We start from the raw sequence: 19,362 nt of genomic DNA on the forward strand, positions 1-19,362 counted from the left end.
TTTGTTGTTGATTGTCCCTTTAAAATAAACCGTAGAGAGCAAAAGGTAAACTGTAGATTCCTTTATTGCAGTGTAAGAGCATGTATGGGTGTAGAGCAGTAAATAGCAAATTATTAGCAGCTTATGATACAATAATTTATTACATTGTTTTTATTGGCCTATTTATTTCTTTAGATAGTGAATGCGCTTTATTACCTAAAAGAAAAACATGGCGTTATACACAGAGATGTTAAACCTTCAAACATCTTGTTGGATGCAAATGGACAAATTAAGCTCTGTGACTTTGGCATCAGTGGCCGGCTTGTGGACTCCAAAGCAAAAACAAGAAGTGCTGGATGTGCAGCCTATATGGCGGTGAGGAAATGGGGGAAATTATGTAATAACTTTATTATTGATTATTTTTAGGTCTTTAGACAACAATATTTTACTTATTATAGACTATAAAACATATTTATAAAGTTAGTTAGCCAAGCACAAGGGGGTTAAATATATGTTCACAATATAAAGTATTACTGTAAAATAGAAGGACCAAACAACTTAACTTTAGTATCGGGATAGTGGTTCTCAGCCACAATGTCTTGGGTTGTTAATGAACTCATATAATGTTTTTGCACATAATTACTACTGAGGTTACAAAGTAACTCATCTGCTTTTGGTATGTTTGTTGTACTCTGAAAATATTGTTACTTACACAGACTTTGGGTGAAACGGAATTAAAGTGAGTGTAAATTTGAATGAATAAGTGCCCGGTTTTTAAAAATACTGTTAAAAACGGGGTCACTTTCATTCATTAAAATTTACATAAGTTTTTTTTTCAATCCTTACCTTTTACTATTAGGGAATCACTGTGTGTTAACATAGTATACTATGAAGCAAAAAATCTGAAATGTTGGATATCTAATTTGCATATCTTACCCAGAATCCTCTTGTGCATTGGTAAGTGTATATGGAGTGTTACTGGGTAAAAGCAAGCAGGGATACTTGCTTAGATGTGATAATTTCCTAAGCAACAATTTATATTGATTTACTTTTGAGACATGGAGGATTTTCATCTGACTTTTATCTCCACCATAATTTTTAATGAATTTTAATTTATTTTGGAAATGTGTATATGTGGATGTTGAACTTGGTCTGAAATCACAGAGATGTAAATTTTGGTTATTCAGAAGTCACCTTTTGATCTTTTTATGTATTTATCATTTAGCCAGAGAGAATTGATCCTCCAGATCCAACAAAACCAGACTATGATATCCGAGCTGATGTGTGGAGTCTAGGAATATCACTGGTAAGTCAACTCTTTCCTTAAACAACTTAATCTGATTGTTTTTAAGAAATTATGTGCCTTACCTTAGGGATTTCTAACTTCAGAAATAGTCCTGAAACATTTATATGATAGAGGTCCTCAAGGGTTTAAGTTAAGTCTGGAAACCAAAGATGAAATGTCTCATATAATTCACTTTTTCTGAATCTTACAAGTATCTAAGTAACATTGGCAACACTTTTCTACTTTGCTTTTTCCCCCTCAGTACCCACATCTTAACCCAATGCCAGGGGCACTTCATGACTGATTTGAAATAACATTGTGGCTTTTTTTTTTTTTTTTACAGGTAGAATTAGCTACTGGACAGTTTCCATATAAAAATTGCAAGACTGATTTTGAGGTTCTTACCAAGGTGCTCCAAGAAGAGCCCCCTGTTCTCCCACTCAACATGGGATTCTCTCCCCTATTCCAGTCCTTCGTCAAAGACTGGTAAGTGAAATCCACATGCATTTGAAGAACCTTTCAATTAAGGTGTCGTCAATAATAGAAAATTATGTTAATTATGCATCCTATGACATGCTGCCTTGCACAGGAAGTAATTTATGTTTTCTAATTTAGCATTTATGTGCACATATTTATAATATAGATACTCAGTTCCTACTGTGAACAGTGATAGTGAGAATCAGAGGCAACACACAGCAGGCTGATAATTCCAATGGACAAACCATAAACCAAATGGCAGCTCTTCAAAAAGCTAGATGATATCTGGACAACAAAAGAAGAAAAAAGAAGGCACTCAAATGGCGTATTATCTCTGGAGTAAATTCCCCCAAGTAGCACTGAAACACCCCTTGGGAAAGGTACTCGCAGGTTTCAAGCACTTATCTCAAAGTGCAATATCAGAAGGTCTGGGTCATTAGGAGCTCCCCATATAGCTCACATCCGGTATAAGCAGTTTCCTGCTCTCCCACAGTGTCCGCCAAGCACCATACAGGATTTCAGAAACGCAAATTACTTCTAACGTCTCATTTAAGAACTAATTTATTAAAAGTGATTAAACACACAAATGAGCCAAACACGTTTCGAAAGCTAAACTTGCTTCTTCAAGCAGCATACATAAAGAGCTTATACACGGACTTAAATAAGGACAGGACGTACAATTAACGATCTTCAATTACAAACAGATAGTAACATCAATTGCCCTCCTATACACATGCATCTAAAAAAATTACCTGAATAAAAAATCAAAACACCCCTTCAATACTTAATATTCCATGTACCGTAATATAATTGATGCATCCTCTTAATGGCTATATGGACAAACCAATCCTGAGGGCCGTGAGCCAAATTGATTAGAGAAACATCAGGTCTATGCTGCGATGCGCAGGGCATGCACTCTACCCAAAGCTAACGAGTCTTTTTCACACAAGAAGTGTGAGATAAGTGCTTGAAGTCTGTGAGTACCTTTCCTAAGGGAAGATTCAGTGCTACTAGGGGGACTATACTCCAGAGATAATACGCCATTGGAGCGCCGCCTTTTTTTTTTTTTTTTTTTTTCTTCTAAGGTTATAATATAGACTGGGGTATATTTCTCCAACATAGGTGTGTCCGGTCCACGGCGTCATCCTTACTTGTGGGATATTCTCTTCCCCAACAGGAAATGGCAAAGAGCCCAGCAAAGCTGGTCACATGATCCCTCCTAGGCTCCGCCTACCCCAGTCATTCTCTTTGCCGTTGTACAGGCAACATCTCCACGGAGATGGCTTAGAGTTTTTTAGTGTTTAACTGTAGTTTTTATTATTCAATCAAGAGTTTGTTATTTTGAAATAGTGCTGGTATGTACTATTTACTCAGAAACAGAAAAGAGATGAAGATTTCTGTTTGTATGAGGAAAATGATTTTAGCAACCGTAACTAAAATCCATGGCTGTTCCACACAGGACTGTTGAGAGCAATTAACTTCAGTTGGGGGAACAGTGTGCAGTCTCTTGCTGCTTGAGGTATGACACATTCTAACAAGACGATGTAATGCTGGAAGCTGTCATTTTCCCTATGGGATCCGGTAAGCCATGTTTATTACGATCGTAAATAAGGGCTTCACAAGGGCTTATTAAGACTGTAGACTTTTTCTGGGCTAAATCGATTCATTATTAACACATATTTAGCCTTGAGGAATCATTTTATCTGGGTATTTTGATATAATAATATCGGCAGGCACTGTATTAGACACCTTATTCCTTAGGGGCTTTCCCAAAGCATAAGCAGAGCCTCATTTTCGCGCCGGTGTGGCGCACTTGTTTTTGAGAGGCATGGCATGCAGTCGCATGTGAGAGGAGCTCTGATACTTAGAAAAGACTTTCTGAAGGCGTCATTTGGTATCGTATTCCCCTTTGGGCTTGGTTGGGTCTCAGCAAAGCAGATACCAGGGACTGTAAAGGGGTTAAAGTTTAAAACGGCTCCGGTTCCGTTATTTTAAGGGTTAAAGCTTCCAAATTTGGTGTGCAATACTTTTAAGGCTTTAAGACACTGTGGTGAAAATTTGGTGAATTTTGCACAATTCCTTCATGTTTTTTCGCAATTGCAGTAATAAAGTGTGTTCAGTTTAAAATTTAAAGTGACAGTAACGGTTTTATTTTAAAACGTTTTTGTACTTTGTTATCAAGTTTATGCCTGTTTAACATGTCTGAACTACCAGATAGACTGTGTTCTGAATGTGGGGAAGCCAGAATTCCTATTCATTTAAATAAATGTGATTTATGTGATAATGACAATGATGCCCAAGATGATTCCTCAAGTGAGGGGAGTAAGCATGGTACTGCATCATTCCCTCCTTCGTCTACACGAGTCTTGCCCACTCAGGAGGCCCCTAGTACATCTAGCGCGCCAATACTCCTTACTATGCAACAATTAACGGCTGTAATGGATAATTCTGTCAAAAACATTTTAGCCAAAATGAACACTTGTCAGCGTAAGCGCGGCTGCTCTGTTTTAGATACTGAAGAGCATGGCAACGCTGATACTAATATCTCTGAAGGGCCCCTAACCCAGTCTGATGGGGCCAGGGAGGTTTTGTCTGAGGGAGAAATTACTGATTCAGGGAACATTTCTCAACAGGCTGAACCTGATGTGATTGCATTTAAATTTAAGTTGGAACATCTCCGCATTCTGCTTAAGGAGGTATTATCCACTCTGGATGATTGTGACAAGTTGGTCATCCCAGAGAAACTATGTAAAATGGACAAGTTCCTAGAGGTGCCGGGGCTCCCAGAAGCTTTTCCTATACCCAAGCGGGTGGCGGACATTGTTAATAAAGAATGGGAAAGGCCCGGTATTCCTTTCGTCCCTCCCCCCATATTTAAAAAATTGTTTCCTATGGTCGACCCCAGAAAGGACTTATGGCAGACAGTCCCCAAGGTCGAGGGAGCGGTTTCCACTTTAAACAAACGCACCACTATACCCATAGAGGATAGTTGTGCTTTCAAAGATCCTATGGATAAAAAATTAGAAGGTTTGCTTAAAAAGATGTTTGTTCAGCAGGGTTACCTTCTACAACCAATTTCATGCATTGTCCCTGTCGCTACAGCCGCATGTTTCTGGTTCGATGAGCTGATAAAGGCGGTCGATAGTGATTCTCCTCCTTATGAGGAGATTATGGACAGAATCAATGCTCTCAAATTGGCTAATTCTTTCACCCTAGACGCCACTTTGCAATTGGCTAGGTTAGCGGCTAAGAATTCTGGGTTTGCTATTGTGGCGCGCAGAGCGCTTTGGTTGAAATCTTGGTCGGCTGATGCGTCTTCCAAGAACAAGCTACTTAACATTCCTTTCAAGGGGAAAACGCTGTTTGGCCCTGACTTGAAAGAGATTATCTCTGATATCACTGGGGGTAAGGGCCACGCCCTTCCTCAGGATCGGCCTTTCAAGGCAAAAAATAAACCTAATTTTCGTCCCTTTCGTAGAAACGGACCAGCCCAAGGTGCTACGTCCTCTAAGCAAGAGGGTAATACTTCTCAAGCCAAGCCAGCTTGGAGACCAATGCAAGGCTGGAACAAGGGAAAGCAGGCCAAGAAACCTGCCACTGCTACCAAGACTGCATGAAATGTTGGCCCCCGATCCGGGACCGGATCTGGTGGGGGGCAGACTCTCTCTCTTCGCTCAGGCTTGGGCAAGAGATGTTCTGGATCCTTGGGCGCTAGAAATAGTCTCCCAAGGTTATCTTCTGGAATTCAAGGGACTTCCCCCAAGGGGGAGGTTCCACAGGTCTCAGTTGTCTTCAGACCACATAAAAAGACAGGCATTCTTACATTGTGTAGAAGACCTGTTAAAAATGGGAGTGATTCATCCTGTTCCATTAAGAGAACAAGGGATGGGGTTCTACTCCAATCTGTTCATAGTTCCCAAAAAAGAGGGAACGTTCAGACCAATCTTAGATCTCAAGATCTTAAACAAGTTTCTCAAGGTTCCATCGTTCAAGATGGAAACCATTCGAACTATTCTTCCTTCCATCCAGGAAGGTCAATTCATGACCACGGTGGATTTAAAGGATGCGTATCTACATATTCCTATCCACAAGGAACATCATCGGTTCCTAAGGTTCGCATTCCTGGACAAACATTACCAGTTCGTGGCGCTTCCTTTCGGATTAGCCACTGCTCCAAGGATTTTCACAAAGGTACTAGGGTCCCTTCTAGCTGTGCTAAGACCAAGGGGCATTGCTGTAGTACCTTACTTGGACGACATTCTGATTCAAGCGTCGTCCCTTCCTCAAGCAAAGGCTCACACGGACATCGTCCTGGCCTTTCTCAGATCTCACGGATGGAAAGTGAACGTGGAAAAGAGTTCTCTATCCCCGTCAACAAGGGTTCCCTTCTTGGGAACAATTATAGACTCCTTAGAAATGAGGATTTTTCTAACAGAGGCCAGAAAAACAAAACTTCTAGACTCTTGTCGGATACTTCATTCCGTTCCTCTTCCTTCCATAGCTCAGTGCATGGAAGTGATCGGGTTGATGGTAGCGGCAATGGACATAGTTCCTTTTGCGCGCATTCATCTAAGACCATTACAACTGTGCATGCTCAGTCAGTGGAATGGGGACTATACAGACTTGTCTCCGAAGATACAAGTAAATCAGAGGACCAGAGACTCACTCCGTTGGTGGCTGTCCCTGGACAACCTGTCACAAGGGATGACATTCCGCAGACCAGAGTGGGTCATTGTCACGACCGACGCCAGTCTGATGGGCTGGGGCGCGGTCTGGGGATCCCTGAAAGCTCAGGGTCTTTGGTCTCGGGAAGAGTCTCTTCTACCGATAAATATTCTGGAACTGAGAGCGATATTCAATGCTCTCAAGGCTTGGCCTCAGCTAGCGAGGGCCAAGTTCATACGGTTTCAATCAGACAACATGACAACTGTTGCGTACATCAACCATCAGGGGGGAACAAGGAGTTCCCTAGCGATGGAAGAAGTGACCAAAATCATTCTATGGGCGGAGTCTCACTCCTGCCACCTGTCTGCTATCCACATCCCAGGAGTGGAAAATTGGGAAGCGGATTTTCTGAGTCGTCAGACATTGCATCCGGGGGAGTGGGAACTTCATCCGGAAATTTTTGCCCAAGTCACTCAGCTGTGGGGCATTCCAGACATGGATCTGATGGCCTCTCGTCAGAACTTCAAAGTTCCTTGCTACGGGTCCAGATCCAGGGATCCCAAGGCGGCTCTAGTGGATGCACTAGTAGCACCTTGGACCTTCAAACTAGCTTATGTGTTCCCGCCATTTCCTCTCATCCCCAGGCTGGTAGCCAGGATCAATCAGGAGAGGGCGTCGGTGATCTTGATAGCTCCTGCGTGGCCACGCAGGACTTGGTATGCAGATCTGGTGAATATGTCATCGGCTCCACCTTGGAAGCTACCTTTGAGACGAGACCTTCTTGTTCAGGGTCCGTTCGAACATCCGAATCTGGTTTCACTCCAGCTGACTGCTTGGAGATTGAACGCTTGATTTTATCGAAGCGAGGATTCTCAGATTCTGTTATCGATACTCTTGTTCAGGCCAGAAAGCCTGTAACTAGAAAGATTTACCACAAAATTTGGAAAAAATATATCTGTTGGTGTGAATCTAAAGGATTCCCTTGGGACAAGGTTAAGATTCCTAGGATTCTATCCTTCCTTCAAGAAGGATTGGAAAAAGGATTATCTGCAAGTTCCCTGAAGGGACAGATTTCTGCCTTGTCGGTGTTACTTCACAAAAAACTGGCTGCTGTGCCAGATGTTCAAGCCTTTGTTCAGGCTCTGGTTAGAATTAAGCCTGTTTACAAACCTTTGACTCCTCCTTGGAGTCTCAATTTAGTTCTTTCAGTTCTTCAGGGGGTTCCGTTTGAACCCTTGCATTCCGTTGATATTAAATTATTATCTTGGAAAGTTTTGTTTTTAGTTGCAATTTCTTCTGCCAGAAGAGTTTCAGAATTATCTGCTCTGCAGTGTTCTCCTCCTTATCTGGTGTTCCATGCAGATAAGGTGGTTTTACGTACTAAACCTGGTTTTCTTCCAAAAGTTGTTTCTAACAAGAACATTAACCAGGAGATTATCGTACCTTCTCTGTGTCCGAAACCAGTTTCAAAGAAGGAACGTTTGTTGCACAATTTGGATGTTGTTCGCGCTCTAAAATTCTATTTAGATGCTACAAAGGATTTTAGACAAACATCTTCCTTGTTTGTTGTTTATTCCGGTAAAAGGAGAGGTCAAAAAGCAACTTCTACCTCTCTCTCTTTTTGGATTAAAAGCATCATCAGATTGGCTTACGAGACTGCCGGACGGCAGCCTCCCGAAAGAATCACAGCTCATTCCACTAGGGCTGTGGCTTCCACATGGGCCTTCAAGAACGAGGCTTCTGTTGATCAGATATGTAGGGCAGCGACTTGGTCTTCACTGCACACTTTTACCAAATTTTACAAGTTTGATACTTTTGCTTCTTCTGAGGCTATTTTTGGGAGAAAGGTTTTGCAAGCCGTGGTGCCTTCCATTTAGGTGACCTGATTTGCTCCCTCCCTTCATCCGTGTCCTAAAGCTTTGGTATTGGTTCCCACAAGTAAGGATGACGCCGTGGACCGGACACACCTATGTTGGAGAAAACAGAATTTATGTTTACCTGATAAATTACTTTCTCCAACGGTGTGTCCGGTCCACGGCCCGCCCTGGTTTTTTAATCAGGTCTGATAATTTATTTTCTTTAACTACAGTCACCACGGTACCATATGGTTTCTCCTATGCAAATATTCCTCCTTAACGTCGGTCGAATGACTGGGGTAGGCGGAGCCTAGGAGGGATCATGTGACCAGCTTTGCTGGGCTCTTTGCCATTTCCTGTTGGGGAAGAGAATATCCCACAAGTAAGGATGACGCCGTGGACCGGACACACCGTTGGAGAAAGTAATTTATCAGGTAAACATAAATTCTGTTTTTCCATGATTTAGCACTATTAAATTAATTTCTTAAGCTTTTTTTTATTTTTATTATAACTATTAATGTTTGAATTTATTCCCACTTATTTTTGTCACCTTTTTAGTTTTTTCTTTTTAGTGTTTCCAGTTTTAGATCAGACCCTGGGGTCAGAGCCATACCCACATCAGATTTTTATCTAGACCCCCTAGTCCTGTAAGCCAAAACACACACACACCAATCTCCTAAATCTTAGGCCTTATAACCCACATCAGGCTTCAGATCAGACCCCTGACCCTGTATCCGCCTCTTAGACCCATATCCACATCAGGGTCCCCTACAACCCATTCCTTACCTGTCTTAAGAGATAACAGCTGTAGGTGTGTATGGCAAGTGAGGGACTTGCTGGGGGGGCAGCAGCCAGATATGTGGTCTCTTTGCTTGTCAGTTTTTGCTCTATATGAAGATAATTGAAAGGGTTCAGAATGGTTTGTGACAGGAAGAGGGGAGATTCATACCCACCATAAAGAATGAAGTTTCAGTTTCTGGTTGTCACTCTTAAAAGGTTCCAGTTTTCACTGGCGAGTTCTAATTTTGATTTAAAAATAAAAAAAAGTTTGTGGTTGATAAACTTGTTTTTTCTTCAGTATAAATGAAAAATGAACAAGGTTTTTAGGCAATAAAATATTTGCTTATTTTAATTGCTGTACACTGTACAGTGCCCTCCGCTCATATTTACCAAGGGTGTGAATATTAGTAAAGAAGGCTGTGATAAACCTTTTGATCTTTTGTTTAAAAAAAAAATACACAAACAATACTGTTATCCTGTCAAGATAACAGCTCTGAGTCTTCTCCTATAATGCCTCATGATTTTGGAGAATTACATGGCAAGGGATCTGAGACCATTCCTCCATACAGAATGTCTCCAGATCCTTCAAATTTCGAGGTCGACGCTGGTGGACAACACTCTTCAGTTCACCCCACAGGTTTTTCTATGGGAGTTCAAGTCAAGGGAGTGGGAGGGCCATGTCAGGACCTTGATTTTGTGGTCAGTAAATAATTTTTTTTTCATAAATTAAGAAAGTCCACAGCTGCATTCATTACTTTTGGGAATTCAGAACCTGGGAATTCAGACAAGGACACCCCAGCCAAAGGCTTAAATGCCTCCCCCACTTCCCTCATCCCCTAGTCATTCTTTGCCATTCGTCCCAGGAGATTGGCAGAGAAGTGTCATAAGTTTTCGATAGTCTCTTATGGAGTGTATTACTCTTCGGCATGGGACTGGAGTTTTAAGTAGTCCTGTCAGCCTCTCAGTTTGAGCATGGGTGAAAGTTAGAGTCCAGAGATGCAGGGAGAGTCTTTCTGCGAAACCATCCCAACTCATATTAACAGCTCCACAAGCAATCAGTGTTGACCAGTTTCGCTACCTGCTATTTTCTCTCAAGTCCATGGCAGAAGCGACGCTACTATCTGTCACACTTGAAGGGCCATGTTCCTGTTCCACGGCGTAGATTCCGGTAAGATCATTACATTTTACTTTCATCATGGATGTATTGTAATTACAACTGTTTATCCGAGAGGGGCTACAACCTTTCGGGGATAACTTTAATATAGTGTTTCAGTGAGGCTCCTTTTTATATCTAGGAATCAAGGGTTAATATCTCCTGAGGGGGGTTATTGAACAAGGTGGTTTATAATCATGTTTATGTGATTCTGTCTGCTACTGTTTAGTGTTGCTTCGGCTCATGGCTATTTTGGAACTATGTCTAGTGACGCGGCCTTTACGGTTGGGCATGCTTTTGCATGGACTGCACGGTTTACCTTGTGACTCCATTTCCGCTTTCCTGACCGTGTGGCGACGGATAAATCCTTGTCCGCTTGTGTCCGGTTCCCTGGAGGTGGTGAGTTCCCCAGCCATTGGGGGTGTAAGGTGCCATTTTGTGGTCGCACTGTTTACAAAAGTCTGACTGTTCTTTATCCCTCCATCTTGGGGGAGACTCTGTGGCCTTGACAGTGCTGGGGCCCTTGGTTTCAAGCTGGTTCTGACTGGGTACAAATCCTTCTGTCTTTGAGGCCTAGTTCAGACACGTGGTGCCTTTTTATGTCCGGTGAGGGCGCCTAGTGATCACAATATGATTTGTGTTTACTTGTTTTATTTTACAAGCTTCAACTAGCATCTTGAGAGGACTGGAGGGTCCGTGGTTGCTTAGGGGCATGGGGGATTGGTTCAGTCCTCATTCGCCTTTCAAGCTAGTGGGCCGGGACTCCGTTGAGATCTGTGGCGACATGCTCAGTCCTTTGTTTTTTTCCCCCGGTAACTAGAGTGTTCCTTCCCATTGTGGGTTGGAGGCTTGGAGGATTTAAGTCCTTCATACCGCCGTTCTTACGGGTTTGCCTTTCATGATCTCTTTGGAAGTGTCCTTTTAGGACTTGTTCCTTTTAGAGGTTTTCTTCTTTTGGGTCGAGACTTTCTGGACTTAGTCCATTTTTTCTGGCGGCTTTGGCCTCTTAATTAGGAATTGAAGGCTGTGTGGCTCTGTTTTCCTTTGGGAGTTAGTTGTCTCCATATCAGGGAAGATAGGAGGCCTTGTCTCTCTTTTTCAAGCTTTTTGCTTATGGGATGTTTCTCTGCCTCGTTTCAGGATGCTTTGCATTCTTCTCCCTAAGGTGTGGTCCTCTGGAACGTTAATCTGAGAGGATTATGGAGACTAACCTTTCTTTCTACTCTCTTTTGGGTGACTCTGTTCTCGTTCTATTTTCCCTTAGTGTTGCCCTTGGGGCCTTTGGGCTTTAGAGAAATTGCGTGACTTGGTCGCAGCCTAGCACCTTGTTGGGGGGATGTTAACCTCCGGCTAAGGTTGTTCTCTACCCTTTGGGCTGGGAAATACGAGCGAGTCCTGTACCCGTGCTCCGTGTTTCCCGGTTCTCATCCCCTGTGAGTCTGATTGCTTCAGATTGGGTATCGTGTTCCCTGGGGGTGTCGTTCTAGGACGATTCTGGGCCCGGGTTCAGGGTTCTTGTCTTGGATCCTTCTTGGATGTCTGGAGACTTATGATCCTGTGGACTGGTTTGGGATGACCCAGTTTTTTCAGGGACCCTATGTTGCGACATAGGGGCTAGCTCATTGGGCTTGCAAGCAGGAAGGCCAGAGTTCACATCCACCTTCAGGTACTGGTTATAAACTTTAAGGCCTGACTTGTCCTTCGGATGGAGTGTGCTGCTCTTCATGGGGAGTTTTTTTTTTCTCTGTTGGGTTTTCATTCGGTCCGTGTTTTGATCATACTATGGGGATAGTTGTCTTCATTATGAGCTGTGGTTTCCTCTCTCTGAAAGGGTCTTTGTCCTGCCCTGTGTATAGGAGGTTGGATCAGGTGGCTTATTTCTGTAAGGGGCAGCATCTGCTTCTCTGTGGGCTCTGTTCCACCTGTTAGAATTTGATCTCTCTACGTTGAGACTGTCTAAAAGAGTTGTGACTGGCCTTCCTATGGATCTATTACACTTTCCTCTGTTCCAGGTCCCAGGGGGTTCTGCTTGGGAGTACCTTATTTTGGAGGAGCAGTTTGGGTTGGCACCTGAGCTCTGTTGGGGTGGGTGAGTCCCCCCTTTTTTCTTTCCATTCCCTGGGGGCTTGTGGTTGGGGTCTTTCTGTCCCCTCCCTGTTTATCCGACATGTCTGTCGCTTGGGCTGGTCCGGTGTCGGAGCAGGATCTGAGATCTGTTGCTATGCTAAATTCATCCTCGGAGCATTCAAGTTACAGCAAGCCTCTTGAGGTTTCTCCTTTCTCCATGTTCAAGGTTTGTGGGAAGGACTGGCGGCTCTTAGCCTGCAACGTTATCCGCTGGTTAGTGGATACTTAGCAATCTGTAGGATCCTATATTCCGCTGCTTTCTGCTGTAAGTATTTAAGTTTCAGAGTCATTTTTACATGACTGCAGCGTGCAGTGTTTTTGCCTTAGGTGGTATTTGTCAGAACTATCTGAGCTTGCTGCACGAGGTTTAGTTTCTAAATATTTCAGTATTCTGAGCTACCTTTTTGCGATTTGGGGACCTTCGTCTTCAGTTGCTTTTTTGAGTGCGGATGCACTGTTAGGGGAAGATCCTCTCTTTTTCAGACTCCTGGCCTTATCCTGTGGTTTCTGTATTTCTGGGGTCTGGGCGTTGCCTCCCCTTGTTTCTATCAGACTGGTGGGTCTCTATTGGTATGGAGTTCCTTATGCTAGCTGGATAGCTAGCTCAGCATACTAATGCACTGTGGCTACTCTGCTCTGTAGCAAACCGAGGGTTGCCTGTTCGTTCCCCGGCGAGGTCTACTCAGCCTTCCTCCTTTCGAGGTTAAGATGAGCAGGGCCTTGATTCCCTTAAGTAGGATTAGCCACACTTTACAAGAACATTCATGTTTTCTCTGTGTCTTTTCTTCTTTGTAGAAGAATACGGTAGCTTGTTCCCTTTCTTTAGTAAGGGGTGTGTTGTTTGGAGACCGACTGCTGGGCTACAGTGTCTCCTGGAGGCTGTTGGCTCAGTCGAGTCTAGTTCCTGCGGTCTCTAGCAAGGCTTGTGGACTATCTGTGGTCAGTGTCCTTGGGCTTTTTGTTTCAAAGTTGTTCTCGGCTTCGGATGAAGCGGGATGTTGTTGGGTAGGGGTTTTCAGGCCTGGTGCCCTCAGAATGGGCCTCCTCTTGTACCCTCCCGTTTTTGCATTCAATATCCTCTATAGCTTGGGTATTGTTTTCCCAAAAGTAATGAATGCAGCTGTGGACTCTTTCCATTTATGAATAAAAACTTAAATTATGCTTACCTGAATTTTTTTCTTCAGATGGAAAGAGTCCACAGCTCCCCGCCCGTATTTTTCTGTGGGGCGTCTGTTATTTTTGTCTTCTGGCACCTTTTCACCCTGATATTTTTTTCTACTGTTCCTCTGCACAATGACTGGGGTAGGAGGGGAGTGGGGGAGGTATTTAAGCCTTTAGCTGGGGTGTCTTTGCCTCCTCCTGATGGCCAGGTTCTGAATTCCCAAAAGTAATGAATGCAGCTGTGGACTCTTTCCATCTGAAGAAAAGAAAATTATCAGCTAAGCATAATTTTAGTTTTTGTGTTGATTTTGATGTATGTTTTGGATAATTTTTCTGCTAGAAGATCCAATCATGGTCCATTTCAAGCTTTTTGGCAGAGGCAGTCAGGTGTTCATTTAATATCTGTTGATATTTGATAGTCCATGTTGTCATGTATCACAACAAATTGTCCATGTCCTCTGGCAGAAAAAAACAGCCTCAAAACATTTTAAAGTGAAGGTAAACTTTGATGAATGAAAGCCTGGTTTTTAAAAATACTATTAAAAACAAGGGCACTTTCATTCATCAAAGTTTAGAAAGCAGCCGTTTTGTTTAAAAACTTACCTCTTTCCTCTTCACAGCCGGAGCAGCTTCCCCCGCTCGGGGATCCTCTCTTCACACGTCGGCAATGACTAATCCGGCTTCCCCAGGGGAATCCTTGCCGGAGGCCATGCCGTGATTGGAGGAAGCCAGATTAGTCATTGCTGATGTGTGAAGAGAGAATCTCCATGCTTTCTAAACTTTGATGAATGAAAGTGCCCCTGTTTTTAATAGTATTTTTAAAAACCAGGCTTTCATTCATCAAAGTTTACCTTCACTTTAAATGTTTTGGGGCTGTTTGTTTATGCCAGAGGACATGGACAATTTGTTGTGATACATGACAACATGCATTCAAAGCTTGAAATTGGCCATGATTGGATGATCTAGCAGAAAAATGATCCAAAACATACATCAAAATCAAAACAAAAACTTAAATTATGCTTACCTGATGATTTACTTTTCTTCAGATGGAAAGAGTCCACAGCTGCATTCATTACTTTGGGGAATTCAGAACCTGGCCACCAGGAGGAGGCAAAGACACCCCAGCCAAAGGCTTAAATACCTCCCCCACTCCCCTCCTACCCCAGTGATTCTGCCGAGGAGAATGATGGTGACTATAAGGACTACTCTGCCTTTTGTTCAGCAAGGACATTTTATGTCCACAATAGACTTAAAAGATGCTTATCTTCATATTCCAATTCATCCAGACCATTATCGGTTTCTGAGATTCTCTTTTCTAGACAAGCATTACCAGTTTGTTGCTCTTCCATTTGGCCTAGCAACAGCTCCAAGAATCTTTTCGAAGGTTCTCTGTGCCCTTCTATCTGTAATCAGAGAGCAGGGTATTGCAGTGTTTTCCTTATTTGGATGATATCTTGGTACTAGCTCAGTCTTTTCATTTAGCAGAATCTCACATGAAACAACTAGTGTTGTTTCTTCAAAGACATGGTTGGAGGATCAATTTACAAAAGAGTTTCTTGATTCCTCAGACAAAGGTCACCTTTTTAGGTTTCCAGATAGATTCAGTGTCCTTGCTCAGTCTTTACATTCTGCAGAATCTCACGAATCAACTAGTGTTGTTTCTTCAAAGACATGGTTGGAGGATCAGTTTACCAAAAAGTTCCTTGATTCCTCAGACAAGGGTAACCTTTTTAGGATTCCAAATAGATTCAGTATCCATGACTTTGTCTTTAACAGACAAGGGACGAATTAAATTGGTATTAGCTTGTCTAAACCTTCAGTCTCGATCGTTCCCTTCAGTGGCTGTGTGCATGGAAGTTTTAGGTCTTATGACTGCAGCATTGGACGCGATCCCCTTTGCTCATTTTCATATGAGACCTCTACAGCTTTGCACACTGGATCAATGGTGCAGGGATTATACTAGGATGTCACAACTGATATACTTAAATCCCAACATTCAACTCTCTGTGTCATGGTGGTTGGACCATCATCGGATTGTTCAAGGGGCCTCTTTTGTTCGTCCTTACTGGACTGTGATCTCAACAGACGCAAGTCTCGTGGGTTTGGGAGCTGTCTGGCGGGCTATGACTGCACAAGGGGTTTGGAAACATCAAGAGGCAGGGTTACCAATCAATATTTTAGAACTCCATGCTATCTTCAGAGCGTTTCAGGCTTGGCCTCTGTTAAACAGAGAACTTTTTATACGTTTTCAGACAGACAATAGCACAACAGGGGCATATGTCAATCATCAGGGGGGGACTCGCAGCTTTTTAGCAATAAAATAAGTTTCTCTGATACTTTCTTGGGCGGAGTCCAACTCTTGTCTAATCTCTGCGATTCATATTCCAGGAGTAGACAATTGGGAAGCGGAATATCTCAGTCGTCAGGTTTTGCATCCGGGGGAGTGTTCTCTCCTTCCAGATGTGTTTCATCAGATTGTACAAATGTGGGGTCTTCCAGAAATAGATTTGATGGCCTCTCGTTTGAACAAGAAACTTCCCAGATAGCTTTCCAGATCCAGGAACTGCTTACATTTTTTTCCGGCTCTAGTTCTTCTTCCAAGGGTGATCTCCAAGATCATTATGGAACAATCTCATGTATTTCTGATAGCATCAGCATGACCTCACAGGTTCTGGTATGCGGATCTTGTCCGGATGTCCAGTTGCCAGCCTTGGCCACTTTTATTTTAAGGCCAGACCTTCTGTCTCAAGGACCATTTTTCCATCAGGATCTCAAATCTCTAAATTTGAAGGTATGGAAATTGAACGCTTAGTTCTTAGTCATAGAGGTTTCTCTGACTCAGTGATTAAAACTGTTACAGGCTCGTAAGTCCGTTTCAAGGAAGATTTATTATCGGGTTTGGAAAACCTATATTTCATGGTGCTCCTCTCATAATTTTTCTTCGTATTCTTTTAGAATTCCTCGGATTTTACAGTTTCTTCAGGATGGTTTGGATAAGGTTTTGTCTGCAAATACTTTGAAAGGACAAATCTCTGCTCTTTCTGTTTTGTTTCATCGAAAGATTGCTAAACTTCCTGATATTCATTGTTTTGTTCAGGCTTTGGTTTGCATCAAACCTGTTAAGTCTATTTCTCCTCCTTGGAGTCTTAATTTGGTTCTAAGGATTTTGCAGGCTCCTCCATTTGAGCCTATGCATTCTTTAGATATTAAACTACTTTCTTGGAAAGTGTTATTTCTTTTGGCCATCTCTTCTAGAGTTTGATTTGTCAGCTCTCTTGTGAGTCTCCTTATCTGATATTCCATCAAGATAATGCGGATTTACGGACTTCGTTTATTTCTTACCTGAAGTTGTGAATTCTAACAACATTAGTAGGGGAATAATTGTTCCTCCTTTTGTGTCCTAATCATAATAATTCTCTTTGAGATCTCTACATTCTTTGGATGTGGTAAGAGCTTTGAAATACTATGTTGAGGCTACCAAGGATTTCAGAAAGACTTCTAGTTTATTTATTTTTTCTAGTTCCAGGAAAGGTCAGAAAGCCCCTGCCATTTATTTGGCATCTTGGTTAAAACTTTTGATTCACAAGGCTTATTTGGAGGCGGGGCAGTCTTCGCCTCAAAGAATTACAGCTTATTCTATGAGATCAGTTGCCGCTTCTTGGGCTTTCAAGAATGGAGCTTCATTCAGTTGATCAGATTTGCAAAGCAGCAACTTAGTCTTCTTTGCATTCACTAAATTTTACCATTTCTTTCATGTAATTGGCAAGAGTCCATGAGCTAGTGACGTATGGGATATACATTCCTACCAGGAGGGGCAAAGTTTCCCAAACCTCAAAATTCTGTTTTACAAACTTTGCCTCCTATGGAGGTGGTGAAGTAAGTTTGTGCTAGATTTCTACGTTGATATGCGCTTCTCAGCATGCTGAAGCCCGGTTCCTCTGAGTGCAGTGAATGTCAGAGGGATGTGAAGGGAGTATTACCTATTGAATGCAATGGTCATCCTAACGGGGATCTATTTCATAGGTTCTCTGTTATCGGTCGTAGAGATTCATCTCCTACCTCCCTTTTCAGATCGACGATATACTCTTATATACCATTACTTCTGCTGATTCTCGTTTCAGTACTGGTTTGGCTATCTACTTTATGTAGATGAGTGTCTTTTGGTAAGTATGTTTTCTTTTATTTATGACACACTCGGCTATGGTTTGGCACGTTATATGTAAAGTTCTAAATATATGTTTTATACTTATATTTGCCATGACTCAGGTTAATCAGTATATTTCCTTCTTACAGACTGTCACTTTCATTTTTGGGAAATGCATATGAAAAAAATTATTTCTTACCTGAAATTGTTCAAATTGACTTTCTTTTCTAAAATTGCGGGCTGTTAGGCTTGCGGGAGCACAAAATGCTATAATTTATTGCTTCATTTTTGGCGCGAGAATTACGTTTGTTGACGTTATGACGTCATTTCCGGCATCTTAGTTGGCGCCGAGAGTTTTCACGTAGTTACGTCATCTATGACGCTCGTGTTTGTTGCAGATGTTTTTGGTGCCAAAAAATATTTGTCAGTTGTGGGCGTCATACTTGGCGCCAGATTTTTGACATTATTTAAGTCATTATTTCTTTTTGCTTCTGGTTTCCAGAGGCTTATTCTGTTTGCATTTTCTTTCATGTAATTAGCAAGAGTCCATGAGCAAGTGACGTATGGGATATACATTCCTACCAGGAGGGGCAAAGTTTCCAAAACCTCAAAATGCCTATAAATACACCCCTCACCACACCCACAATTCAGTTTTACAAACTTTGCCTCCCATGGAGGTGGTGAAGTAAGTTTGTGCTAGATTCTGAAGCCCGATTTTCCTCTGAGTGCAGTGAATGTTAGAGGGATGTGAAGAGAGTATTGCCTATTTGAATACCATGGTCTTCCTGTAGGGGATCTATTTAATTCATTTCAGGTTCTCTGTTATCGGTCGTAGAGATTTCTTCTCCTACCTCCCTTTTCAGATCGACGATATACTCTTATATACCATTACCTCTACTGATTCTCGTTTCAGTACTGGTTTGGCTATCTACTATATGTAGATGAGTGTCTTAGGGTAAGTAAATCTTATTTCTATTTATGACACTCAAAGCTATGGTTGGACACTTTATATGTAAAGTTCTAAATATATGTGTTTAAACTTATATTTGCCATGATTCAGGATAATCAGTATTCCTTCATTCAGACTGTCGGTTTCATTTTTTTGGGAAAATGCATATAAATTTTATTTTTCTTACCTTAAATTTTCAATTGACTTTTTTTCAAAAATTGCGGGCTGTTAAGCTCGCGGGTGCAGAAAATGCTTCTATTTATTGCGTAATTCTTGGTGCGAGACTTTTTTAGTGCAAAAAATTTCGTCATTTCCGGAAGTTTTCACGTAATTGCGTCATTTTTTTGACGTATGTGTATTGCGGACGGTTTTTTGGCGCCAAAAGATATGGCCGTCATTCTTGGCGCCAAAATATGTGGGCGTTATACTTGGCGCCAAAAAATGTGGGCGTCATACTTTTTCACATTATTTCAGTCTCACTTTTTAGTTTGTTCTGGTTTTCTAGAGGCTTGTTTTATTTTGCATTTTTCCCCATTCCTGAAACTGCCATTTAAGGAATTTGATAATTTTGCTTTATATGTTGTTTTTTTCTATTACATTTTGCAAGATGTCACTACCTGACCCTGGATCAGAATCTACTTCTGGAAAAGCGCTGCCTGATGTCGGTTCTACCAAAGCTAAGTGCATTTGTTGTAAACTTTTGGTAACTGTTCCTCCGGCTGTAGTTTGTGTTAGTTGTCATGATAAGCTATCAAACGCAGATAGCATTTCCATTAGTAATAATCC

At 42.0% G+C, this 19,362-nt stretch overlaps 1 protein-coding gene across 1 annotated transcript in view; it reads left to right on the forward strand.

Moving 5' to 3' along the window:
• LOC128643970 (dual specificity mitogen-activated protein kinase kinase 7) overlaps positions 1-19,362 on the forward strand; it is a gene marked incomplete at its 5' end in the record, with an annotated part of 50,192 nt that overhangs the window by 848 nt on the left and 29,982 nt on the right. Inside the window, 3 exons of the mRNA XM_053696736.1 lie at positions 175-354; positions 1,205-1,285; positions 1,608-1,750. Of these exons, the coding sequence (XP_053552711.1) occupies positions 175-354; positions 1,205-1,285; positions 1,608-1,750 (404 nt within the window). The remainder of the gene's footprint in view (positions 1-174; positions 355-1,204; positions 1,286-1,607; positions 1,751-19,362) is intronic.

This window comes from Bombina bombina, unplaced genomic scaffold (assembly GCF_027579735.1).
Source record: "Bombina bombina isolate aBomBom1 unplaced genomic scaffold, aBomBom1.pri scaffold_583, whole genome shotgun sequence".
In the NCBI taxonomy this organism is placed as follows: domain Eukaryota; kingdom Metazoa; phylum Chordata; class Amphibia; order Anura; family Bombinatoridae; genus Bombina; species Bombina bombina.